The 13,245-nt window shown below is 33.0% G+C and overlaps 1 protein-coding gene across 2 annotated transcripts in view; it reads left to right on the forward strand.

The window, feature by feature from the left end:
- cdkal1 (CDK5 regulatory subunit associated protein 1-like 1) overlaps positions 1 to 13,245 on the forward strand; it is a 417,958-nt gene that overhangs the window by 372,839 nt on the left and 31,874 nt on the right. For both annotated transcript variants that reach the window (XM_015357729.2, XM_015357728.2), the window contains exons 13-14: positions 4,443 to 4,526; positions 7,813 to 7,977. In XM_015357729.2, the coding sequence (XP_015213215.1) occupies positions 4,443 to 4,526; positions 7,813 to 7,977 (249 nt within the window). The remainder of the gene's footprint in view (positions 1 to 4,442; positions 4,527 to 7,812; positions 7,978 to 13,245) is intronic.

The raw sequence follows: 13,245 nt of genomic DNA on the forward strand, positions 1-13,245 counted from the left end.
TTTACTTCACTTTTATATGCCTTTTTTATTCTTTTGCTGTTTTATTTAAAACAAAAATGACCTTTTTGTTTGTCCTTCCCTACATAATCTCAGATAAATCTGATATTAAGTTTCATAAGAAATCTCAAACTATTCATTATTTTTTTAATGGTGGACCAATATTGTTTATATATGAGTGGGGTCACTAACATACGGTGTAAACACTTGAAATCCATGTTAATTAAAGATATCAGTTCAAACGAAGCAAACAGAAAATGTAAAAAATATGACTTCTCTTAAATTCCTAAACAACCTCATTCTGCTGCCTTCTTTGTTCTGTTATCACAACAACAAATATAATTTCTGCAATTTAAAAAACTACAGCACAATTTTATGCTAATTTGTAAACCATCTGAGTACATTCATACTTTCCACACCTTAAGATATATAATAAAAAGAAGACGCTTCACTTTCATAAATTTCATATTTTGTCTTTTTCTGCCCTAATTGTTTTTGCAAACTTGATAACAGTTCTGTATTTTAATTAATTTAAGGATGTTTAAATCTTGAAAACATTCAATGAACTGTTAAATTGCAAGCTGTGATATATTTGTACATTACACAGTTATCTGTTGTATATAACTTGTAAAATGCATTATTGTCTACCCTTAGTAATAAATACAGGGATGTCAACTCAGTGTATTAATACAGTCATTCTAGTTGGAACTAATTTCATCTATGTACTCATCCAAGTCCAGTTTGTAAAATCAATTCTCTTTGAGTGAGATACAGGACACTCCCTGCCTTTGAGTATAAGCTCTCCAGTAATGAAGGACATATTCTTGCATCTCTCACCTATGTTTTTAAAGAGCTTCTTTAACCTTTCACAGGTCAATATATTTCTGTAGTCATTTAGCCTCAGCAGTAGTTTTATTTCATTTAATCATGATGATAGATTTGAACCTGAGTTGTCCAGATGAGAAATCATTTGAATGGCTGTAATCTCAGACAGTTCAGAGTAAATTCTTAATGTTCATTGACTTTTGTTTTAGATGCCCACTCTTAGACCTCAAAATTGGCATTTTATTATTTTCAGACAGTATTAAATATCTTGTATGTATTAATTTTCAAAGCTAAACTGACGGTATGAAGAAGCCTCATATCACCGCCACAAAGGCTTGATTTTTGGCTTTTTTGCTGTTTTGATAGTTGTATTTATAAATATACAGTATACATCCAAGAAAAGTGTTTGAGATTGTATTGGTAAATATGTGTTGTACAGTCTTTACACATTCAGTAACCGAAAATGAAATATACAAATTTGTTGTTTTTTTTCTTTAACATGTCCCTTGTCCTGCACAGGTCATTGCTATATTACCTTGATCTTAAATTCAGTCACTCAAAAAATGAATTATCAGTCCAACACCTTTCTTTATCTTTTCTCAGCTCATAGAATTTCGTGATCATTAGATGGTTTCATTTGCACCATACACTTGTACCATAGAAAATGTGTTGCTGTACATAGTATGTTGTTCTTTAGCTCAAGATTTTGGGGGATGAGTTGAAATGTACTTTTTTATTGGGATATCCAGATCAAATTTCAGTTATGTCTATATGATTTGCTTTTTTATTCTGTTTTAAGTTTATCAAGCATTCTCCTATGCATTCTTGTTTTTGCATAGAGAGGTTTCTGGTCTGAAAGGTCTGTGCTGCTAGAATGACTTCAGAAGAGTTTTGTTAAGTGTGAACAATTGGAAGTATGTCTATTGTGGGCCAGATGAAGTCTGTGATGTTTCACTGCAGGGGGTATAAAAAAGAAACTTGCAACCAACTGTGCCTCCCATGCAGGTGCACCATATTGTACTTGCAGTTTACATTCCAGTGTTGTTTTAATTTTAATTCATAGGGGAATATGGGTTCACCTGCAACAGAATCACAACATGGAAATCAGCAGCAATAACAGGGTGATCTGAAAAGTGGTTTACTTGTGCTTATGGATAGATTGTTATATATCTGTAATTGTAATGTAACTAAAACTTATATGGTAGGGTATTAATAAGTAAGAAATGAAACCACAGAAAAATACAATTTATGTGATTTAGTCCTCGAAACCACAGAAAAATTCAATTGATTTAGTGCTCCAGTAGCTAAAGCAAAACAAGGGGAATATCAGAACTGCTTTACTTAAAATTTATGAAAAATGTTATGGTATTGTGAACTTGCCAAGGAAATGCTGTTAAATTTTAAATGTCTGTATCGGGATTCTTTCTACTCTGTGAGACCTGGAGTGTGGTCTCTGATTGTTGTTCTTTGCAATAGAAAAAGAGCTCTGAGGCTTTAGTGGGATTTTGAAGAAGAACAGCAGGATTTACATCAGGGCTCAAAGTATAACCTACGGGAAAGTATTGAAAGAATCAAAGTTCTGTAACTTTCCCAGACAAAGATGTTTTTAAGCCAGTAGTAATAAGATTGTATATACTTTGTAATGCTATCAATTTTCAGATTGTGTATTTTATGGATGTTATTTTTGCTGCAGATTTTGACAGTTTCAATATTTCTATATTTGCAAAACAGTTATTAATGAAGAGGTAACAGGTTTATTCCATGCTGAAAAGAAAAGAAAGGAAACACAATGTTTCAGCTGTGGAGCCTTCTTCACATGGCTGAAGAAACATTGTGCTTCCTTTCTTTTCTATTCAGCATGGAATAAACCCATTACTTGTTCCTTTGCAGCCTACGCACGCTGATGCAGCTACCTACTTGAAGTAATTAAGTAAGGTTGTTCCAATTATGTAATCTCCAAATCAATTCAGAACCTTTAGTTAACAATGTGTAACTGTTCCATGGAACGTTTCGTCTGGAACAAAATGTGAGCAAGTGAGATGAGAGTGTTGCACAAATACACTCTTTACATGGAGTTTATTAAGTTTGTTTCATAATTTTGCCTTCAAGCCATCAGTTTTTAACTTGATCTTTTCAGTTCTTTTTAGCTATTTTAGTATAATCTGATAAAAGAACCCCAGAAAACGTCAAAGATAATCCTAGAAATAAGGGATTGATTTTACTGTATTACTGGCTGTTCAGAGTGTTTTTCTAGACTTATTGGCCAGGAAGCTTAAACAGGTACCATTGAGGCATTTTTCATTTTGGGGTTTTAGTTTGTACTCTGTGCTGGATTTGTTATATTCCTATAAAATAAAAAAAAGATAATTCACAACAGGCAATTGTTTAGAACTTATGTTACAGGATATCAATGTGTATGCATGTTAAGGGCAACAGGTAACATGCCAATGAAGTAAAGTACTTGAGCAGAGCAGTTAGATAAGTGAAAATCCTTAAAGGGGTTAAGGTTGGAAAGATTTTTTTTAATTACTGAAAAACAACATGCAAGATTATGTATGTAAATGTGTGATTGCATTACATAACTTTCTTGGAGATTTCTTGAGGATAATTATTTTTCCTCTTCACTCTTTAACTACAGTTCTAAAACAATTATTGATGCAAATAATACTGTACATAGCACGTAGTTCTAGGTTCTCTTAGAGTAAAGGTTAAATAAAATAAATTAACTTTTTTATAAAAAAGTGTTTTTTTATGTTTAACATTTAAATGCTATCATTCATGTAAAAATGTAATCTGAAAAAAAAACACTGGACATGTTTATATGATTTTTGTATTTTATAAATATGTTATTTTAAAAAGTCATGCAATATACAAATAAACTAGAAACTAGGCAAACTAAAAGGAACTAGACTCTAGACTAAATACTAGGAACTAGACAGAAAATTGTGAAAGCCTTTCGTATCAGAGCAAAATCTCTAAATAGATCAAAATCTCTAGGTAAATAAACAAATAATAGATAAACAATCTCTAAAATACAAGAAACTAAAGAGAATTGCTTATTATTATTATAATTATAGAATTGAAATAGAAACCTGAAGAAATAAAGTGATTTTTGTTTTATGTGAATAACATAAAAGCTCAAACTCAATGCATATCTCTAGGATACCTGCCAGACTGACTGATCGTTGATATTCTTTTCCATTTCCCTGTTTTTTCTGCCTCTTACAGGCACTTCAATGTGAACATTGCACAGCTGACTGTAAGCACTTGGCACAATATAAAAAGATTATTAGTAGCAATATAATTGGAATCAGTTATGGCGAGGTTGAGTCTATATGTCACCCATTTTTACAAGATAATAAAAAGTGCCCGGAAGGTATGCATTAATAAAGGTCTAAGTGATAAAGCTATCTAAGAGTTATTGACTGCAAATAGTACATGGTACAGACGCTGGGTTTATTCCAGCTTTCCATATGGGCATCTCAGTGCTTACCCAGGTTTTCTGATTGCTGATTTTTCTTGTTTATCTATCAAAAACAAATTTTAGGAACTTGTCGAAACAAACGGAGTTAGTATGAAAACCTCAATTTGCCACTTTCTCTCTCTTTCTGCCTCTCCAGATTGGGCAGAAACAACACGTTTTGGTCACGGAAGAGTCCTTTGATGGCCAGTATTATGTTGCTCACAATAAATTTTACGAGCAGGTAAGTAACAGCATTCTGACAACCTCTTATTATTAAGAAAATTCTATTAAAGTGAAAAGTGCCTGTTTACTTTAAAAAGGTCTAACCTTATATTAAAGTTTGTTTGCATTTCTTTGATGTTATAATAAAGAAATTTACTGTCCAATACTCATGCATTTAACAGAAATGGTGTGTGAGTGGTTAGGAAAACAATAAATTAAGCAAAGATTTTCTGGAATAATTTAAAATAATCTTCCTTATAGAGTTGACAAGGTCATTGTATGTTCTGTTTCCACAAAAATTATTATTAAAATAAAATTAAAGTGGAAAAAAACAACATGTTCAGGCATAAAGGGTTTCAAGAACAAATTGGCCTAGCTGTACATTTCCTATTTTCAGGCAATTTTTCAAGTTCTAAAATGAGTACAACTAATGCATAGACTCCACCACAATATCCAATAACTTGGGAACTGGGGTTAATACAACTGAATACAATTTGTTCCTCTGCAGACTACACATGCTGACGCAGCTACCCATCTGAACTACTTAATACAACTGAATCCTTTGTTATCTTAACATTAAATATAAGATCAGAACTTGTCAGCATTCAGAGAAGTTGATTTAAAGAATGGTTTGCAAATATTGCTTATAATGAATCAATTTACTGATAGGTGTGTGAACAAACTTCAAAAACTCTGACTCATGAGAAGCTCATAACATAAAACTCTTAGAAGTATGACCCGAGGGAAACTCCTGCCTACAAGTGTCGTTCAATGGTCTTCTCATGAGACAAATATTAATTAATTGTTTTTAGCAATCTGTTTCTCAAGTTTTTAATACCTGCATCATGGCAGAAATGAGTTTGATGGCCTAACCATGGCAAGCTATATCTGGTATTTAAAACACAATGCCCTCATATTTATAGTCGTATAACCTGTATACTGTATGTGTAAATTATAGTGCACATTTTCTGATTATTTGTAGATACTTTATATACTGTATATTCAGTATGAAGTATAGGCTGTATAAACCATCAGGTTTTATTGCAAAAGTTGATATTTTAAAATACACAGTCTGTACAGCAAGATACTGTATATGAGATCTGAATATATTCCTCCAGGGGTCACTCAGTTTATAGAAACTGACCTGCCATTGATTACTCTATTCTTAGGACACAACAAAACTTGCCCTTGTTTTAATTGGTTGTGGTAGAATAATGTGTGAAGGGATCAGCAGTGTCATATTTATTCAAGGTGTAAGGAGGGTTTCCTTCTTTCCTTCCTTTCTTTTATTTGGATCTCAGAATAAATGGATTCAGAATAGATTCCAGAATGCTTCCAGTTAAAGTTGGACTTCAGTGGGATTTTTTTAAATGAAAGTCTAAATCCAGGAATTTATTGTAATGTTAAAGTGTTTAATCAGTTTCCCTGTGCTTGGCACATCATAAGTGCGTTGAACCTTCTCGTCTATCTCAGCAGGGCTCTTTCATTTTTTAATCACCTGTCACAGGGATTCTGACAGCCTTCTCGGTTGTACAGAAACCTTTGCTGTAACCATTGGGACCATTTTGCAGTACACAATAAAATACTTGTGCTAGATAAGTGTAAAACAGCAGGTAAGTTGACTAAATTAGCTACCAGCCGTGATTAAAAAGCCATTGACATTTACAAGTGTTTTTAGTCTATTTTGAATTTTGATTGGAGAAATATGTGCAAAAGATTCTGCACAACTCTTTGAAATACAAAAGAAATGAATCCGTTCAGTGATTCCTTTCGAGAACCAGTTTTGATCATGATATTTGACTTGAAATAAAAAATCCTTGCTTTGTGCATTTTCCTGGTGCAATTTTTTTATGGAATGAGGGTGACTGGGTAGGTGGTGTGGTAAACCATTATCCTTACAAACAGTTCACCTTTGGAGGCCTGGGTTCAAATCTATCTCCATGGAAATGAGTTTGTTGGACATTTGTATATATTACAAAACCACTACAGCATTCATGGCAATTGGGTATTTTCTAGCAATCATTCTGAAAAATATACTTACAATTGATGGGAACTAAAATTACCTAACAGAGTGGCCCTTTTAAGGCAGGTTTGAGGTGAAGGTGTGGGGTTGAGAGAGGAAGCTTTCTGCCTGGTTAGATGGTTGTTCAATACCTGTTCTGTGGAGACAAAAATAATTTTATTCACACTGTCTGGTCATTAACCATAAATGTTATGGTCTGGTCATGTTATGATAAACACCATACCCACATTCTCTTTGCTTACAGCGTAAAGTTTTTTATCAAAACGCTGTGAATAGAAGCTGAGAGGAGTACTTTAGGGTCTGGAAAAAAGACCTTAAAAGTAGTAGTAACAAAGAGAGTTTTAGATTAAACCACGTAAATTCCAATGCATACAGTATACAGTATATTTAATGTATTCTTTATGTGTAGACTTATGCTATAGGTGTCTTGGAGATTTCTCTAAAATGGGTGAAGACTGTAGAAAAATGAATGTATAACCACTGGGAGCTAGCTGTGCAATATTATTTGTAGCTTATAGCAAATATCTTGAGAAAGCTATGACGCACAAATGGATGGCACTTTAAACATTTTAATATGAAGTGCATTTTCTTATTCATCTCTCATTTTTGATTGTTTTACTCCACTAGATTTGAAGATTTCACATTCCATAGAAGATCCTAATAATGATCATTTTTAAATTATGTTCTTGGGTATTTCAAAGTGGAGACTGGTCTGAGTTGGTTTTGAAGTATATGTGTGATATTGTATATTGGCAGTGGGAATTGCTGTTGAGCTTGACAGGTGAGTCTAGACTGGACTGGAGAAATTAACCCAGCCAGCATTGCTAATTGTACAAGAAAATGCCAGCTCAGCACCATTGATCTCAATTGATTTAAGTGCTCTTTCATATCACATGGGCCAACTGGAAATCAATATGGTTTTCAGAAGGCTACAGACTAGTGCAGAGTATAAAGGATCTCTAGATGATCTGAAGCTTTGTATATTGAACATTATAAGAGAAAGTCTGAAACATTCTAAGGAATGTTTCTAAAATCTCCTATCTTTCAAGTCTCGCTTTCAGTACCCTGGAAAGAAAGGATGCTTGATGGAATTTTTCCAGTAACAGCACCCTTGATCGAGAGTACACAGTAGCCCATAATTCAGCTTATGGCCACAGACGTCACACTTTATGTTTGAAATGCTTTATTGGTTTTCTGATTTTTTTTTCTTCTGTTTTGAAAAAGCAGCTTTTAGTCTTTTACGTCTTTTATGATTCATCTTATGTTTTTGTTCCTTTTAAAGGTTTTGGTGCCAAAAATTCCTGAGTTCAAAGGCAAGATGATAGAAGTGGAGATTTATGAAACAGGAAAGCATTTCATGAAGGGACAGCCATTTGGCAATGCCAAGGTCTTTACCCCTTCAATTGCCAAGCCTCTAGAGAAGGGAGAGGTCTCTGGATTGACCACTGTAAGTATAAGAAAGCTGATAAATGTACATTTTGGTTCCTTCGTGGATAAATATTTTTTATAGCCTGTACATCTCAGTAGCAAGTGTTATATTGGTGCTGTGTCTTGGTAATTTTATATCATTACAGGACAAAAACATGTTTTGTCTTGACACTGAACGTGAACTGGATTTGTTTGCCAGGCCCAGAAAATACAGGTTCACCTGAAAGCTTTTAGGTTATCAAGCAATTTTTGGCATTAACCCTTATATTTCTAAAAGGAACTGAGGTTACCATTAGCTGGTCCACCTTAATTTTAAGATTAACAATACTAAAATTATCAATACTAAACTATCATGAATATCTGATTTGCACACAAAGGTCTTTTTCCCCTACAAAAATTAATTTGTCACCTGGTCATCAATTCTGGAAATTAATATTTTCCTATCTCTGTTTTCAAAGTAATATCTCTATGTAATTTACAGATTCATGAAAATCCTAATAGGTGATTGGTAAGTTAATCAAAAGGAATGTCTGCTACCCTGGGCTCCCAACTACCATAGATAACCTAAACTTAAACTTTGGCTTATTATTTTTATGTTTTTGAGTGCAGCATACTGCTATTTAGAGTTGGTCTGTGTCAAAATGTAAACTTTTTTGTGAGTTATAAGAGAAAATGTATGCACTGCCCCCCAGATGTACTCAGATGAAATAAGACCCTAAAATGTCATATGACAAAAGATTTCTGAATAGGATCATTTGTCCTGCTGAAAAAGTTATACAAATAACTTAATAGAATGTATAACATTTATTTGTCATAATTAAGGTCCAGAAAACACCAGGGTTACATTTAGTTGCAACCTATAGTTAGTGTTTAATAGATCTTCCCCTGGTATTGATTGCTCTGATAGTTCTGTAGTGTGATCTGAGGTTCTGGAACTTTTGACCATATCCAAAAAGGTTTCTCTAGGTCCCTAATATATATATCAGGAATTAATCTTGTCTTCCTTAAAAAATGCATAATATTGTTATTCATTATAATTATTCCATTAACTACTTTTAGTACTATAAAGGCACATAGTAATATAAAGATAACCGAATCATTTAATTCCTTAATAGTTTGAAATAGAAAGAGCCGGAAAGTAGTGTACCCCGGGCCTGTTCATCTGCTAAGGAAGAAGCCCAAAATAAAAACTTGTAAAACTTGTAAACTTGTAAAAACTTGAGGCAACTTGTAAAAAATGCTGCTGTAATGTTTTGGCTATTTCTGCGCAATGTAAGGGTATTGTCTGTGCAAGATAATCTAGTTTGCTTGGAGAGAGAACCTTATTGCAGAGAACAGGTTGACAACTGAATTGAATCGCAGTGACATGAGAAATGTTTCCTTCAACTGATTGATTATACACTTTCTCACCATGAACAACAAATTAGGCTTTGCTTTTAGTGTTGTCCTACAAACATGAGCTTCTTGTTCTTACAATTGCCACTGATCTTATTTTCATGCTTTGATTTTTGTTCTTCTTTATACTATATTTATTCAAAATGTTTATTTTTTATGTTTTTGCTTGGGGTAGTTTTCGGTTTCAAGTTTTCATATAAGCATGTTAAATGAATAGTACATCTCAGTGTAAACATCTTAAACGAGCAGTACATCTGACAGATCCTATCTGTTCACATTTACTTAATTTTAGTCTGTCTGAAATTATGTAGCCATTGGTGTCTACATAAAAAAGGTGAATGAAAAGTTAGAATTTGTGCTGAAAAGTAAAAAAGAGGTATCTTGCTGCCACCAAACATTTAGATTCTAGACAAGACTGAAGAAAAAGAAATCTATAATCATAATATTTTGGTAGGTAAGTACTTTATTAATCCCATGCGGAAAATTCAAGTTCTACAGCAGCCAGGCACAATTAACACAGTACAGCACAAATGTAGTAATACAATACAATAAATACATTTAAAAAATGGAATAAAGAGTTACAACCAAAACAGGAAAAGCACAAACATAAAAAGTATGAATGTACAGAATGCAAGGAAGATGTAATATACATTATAGATGTTGCACACTCCCAAGCATATTGCACAGTTGTGAATAATAAATTGTTAATGTGTTGTTTTTTTTATTTCAACATCCACCCTAGTAGTAGCATAATTGTAACAAGAAACAGATTGATTAATATAACCAAATACAAATAATACAAATTGTTTTACAGAGTCTACTTCATGCAACAGGTCATTTAAAATAGAACAGAGCACCTCATCAGCCTCTCATACCTACTGAGAAAATAGTGACTCATAATTATGCAATCCAGTGGGTTTTTAAAAAGACACAGTCATTCAGAATTATCATATTTGTCATGGGTTGTGCATCTGATAATTCTGATCTAGGAATAGCAAAGCAAAATTATTTTTACCTTTGCTATAAGGAAGATCAGAATACACTTAATGATGTATGTGGTGTGATTTTTGTTCAAACTCATCAATACAAAAATACACATTTTTTTCCCTCGATATAACTGATCAGTATATTTGCTCCATCTTCTCTTGCTTATCATGTACCCTGTTGCTCTAACTTTCATGAAAATTTTAAGCCCCCCACAAGTAATTTTGTGTAGCTTGTGTGAATCAAATGAATGTTTTATTTCTCAGAACTGTGAACAAGAAGCATACTGCACAACAGGATTTTTAAGGCTTATTTTGTCTAGAACAACACGAGCATGTTGTACCATGACAGTCTTATTTTGATATGATACACATAAAACTCCTCCTTTCATTTGGATAAGAATAGGGCACATGCAATATTTCAAAATATTTCATTTTCCAGATCTAGATGGTAAAACTAATGCAATTTCCTGAATAATTGCTTTATAAACTAACTGGTCACTCCAGCAAGCTTCCAAGAGCATATATGAAGTATTTTTCATGATTTCTGTATTACACTTGAGATTTGTACTACATCAGGTTTTAGTTGGACGGCATAACCTTTTTGGGCATGCACCTATGTGTGTGTGGCAGAGGTTAATAATGTCATGTATTATGTATATTTAGATTTGGAGTTTTTTGTATGTTATAATGTAAATGTGGTATTTCCAGGATATCTGTTATTTTAGTCTAAGTAAGAAGAAAAACAGTTGATTAGAATTATTTTAATATGTTCCTTTCAAATTTACAAGAACAGTAGTGGTTATTCTTATTTATGGAAAGAAATATAAAATGAATGCATGAATTAAGAAAAAGTGACTTAATGCAGTGATTCCCTGCGTGCAGGAACACATAGTGTGGTGGATAGACTGTACTGTTGTATTTTAAGCTTTAATTTACACACCATTAAGCCATTTTTCCATCAAACTATAGACCTATGCAACCATTTTTCTGACACCAACTCCTGACTGAAGAAATATAATTATTAGGGGACATTAAAGGTCAAAACAATAACTTGGATAGATTTAAGTGTGGACTATAATGATATGACAGAAAATGATTTGAAAAGAAGAAAACATTTCTCTTGAAAGACAGTAAGTAAGAGCAGTGATGATAAAAAAACAGACAAATGTGCTGTAAATTGTAGCCTTTTACTAGAAAAAAGCAAAAAGCACTTTAAAATTAAAAACATTATGTCATGAGACCTCTATTTTGTGCCTTGGCAAATGTGGCTGTCTGCCAGAGTCTTTTTTATGTTCTGCTGAACCAGGGCTGTAAAAGCTGATGGAGTGTGAAATTAAAATGTGTATCACATTTCTGAGCATCATTTGATGTCCTTTACTGCAGTACAAATGTACAGAGGTGCATCTTTGAAAAATAACATGTAGCTGTAGATTAACATATGGAAGAAAAATAGTGACAGTCTATCCAGGCATATAATTTCCAAATTGCTTTTAGAGATCAGTTACTTTTCTTTATCTAAAAAAGTTGGAAAGGCTATTAATGGTATTTATTTAAGCAGTGAGTGAGTTTTTTCTTTACATGAAAGGACAGGGTCAGAAGTATACAGGGATGTGAGTGTGCAGTGAACAGCGATGATAATTCTTTGGGGAATCCAAAATCACACTCCTTTTAAATTTCATATTGGTCTTAATTTAAATTGGTATTTAGACATATCCTGCAGATAGGACTGTATGAACATACCAAAATCCATTTGCATTCAATGTAATAACAGTAGTTTAAGTGTCACATTTAGCATTGTTAGTCTGTGCACAATTTTTTGTAGCTGCCAACCTTTTTAAGTTGTTACTTCATAGTAAGGTGTAATGATAGAGTTGCATGGGAAATTGGAAAATAAACGGTTATAAAGTCACTGTTAGAAATTGGGCCACTTTCATTTGGAAAATGTTTCGATAGTAAGGCTCAGTCTTAACTTCCAAGTTTCTTCTCTGAGATTTTGGAAACATGAGGGCACTGCAATGTGAGTCAAAAGGTATACTGTAACGTAATCCTTTTACACTGAACTTAAGCCAGAGATTAATCATCAGGCAGTAAATTTAGTGAATGCTAAGGCTTACTTATTACTTTCTATAGGAGAACAGTCTTGTCTCAGATTTCTGTATTAAATTCACTAATGTCAGGAGAAAAATGCCAATTCATCAGTTCTGTTTTTCCTCTACATTTTCTTTGGGTTCAGTATGTTCAGCTTTGAGAAAAGTGTACTGGTCTGTCGTTTAAATATTTAGCATGATATTGTTCAAATGATTTTAAGTTTTCATATCTTTTTGCAGTGTACCACGGAAATCTTATAAACCCATGATTTTGAGAATTAATCCTTTAGATTGACAGTGTAGTTGTTGACAAATAGCGTAGAAGCAAAGGATCATGCGTTGATCATGAGTTGTAAGAACACAAAAGTTAAAATTTTTTAAGGTTTTTATTATTATAATATGTCATTAATTGCAGTGCACTATTGTATTATTATATCTTACTGTAAGGATCTCTGATACAACAATCCACATGCACTTGACATGTTGACAAAGTTTTGATACAATTCTTTTATCAGTTGTCAGTTTACCCTGCTTTCCTCCCTGTCAGTTGCACAACAGCATGGATGCCGAAGTGGAGTACCTAATCAATTCAGTTTATATTTAACATTGGTTTAGATCACAATTTAAACTACTGTATACTGCATTTTAGCTTTGGTGATAAATGAAACAGTGTTTCAAAAATTTCAAGATACTTTTGAGTTGTACTGAGCTATAAAGTAGGTCACTATCAGAAAAAAAAAATATTTTTTAAAGTCTGAAATAATGTACCAAAGATGTAGGCAGTTAACTCTACTAAGTACTTGATGGTCTGCAGAAACT

The sequence above is a fragment of the Lepisosteus oculatus genome, chromosome 10 (genome assembly GCF_040954835.1).
Source record: "Lepisosteus oculatus isolate fLepOcu1 chromosome 10, fLepOcu1.hap2, whole genome shotgun sequence".
NCBI classification, from domain to species: Eukaryota; Metazoa; Chordata; class Actinopteri; order Semionotiformes; family Lepisosteidae; genus Lepisosteus; species Lepisosteus oculatus.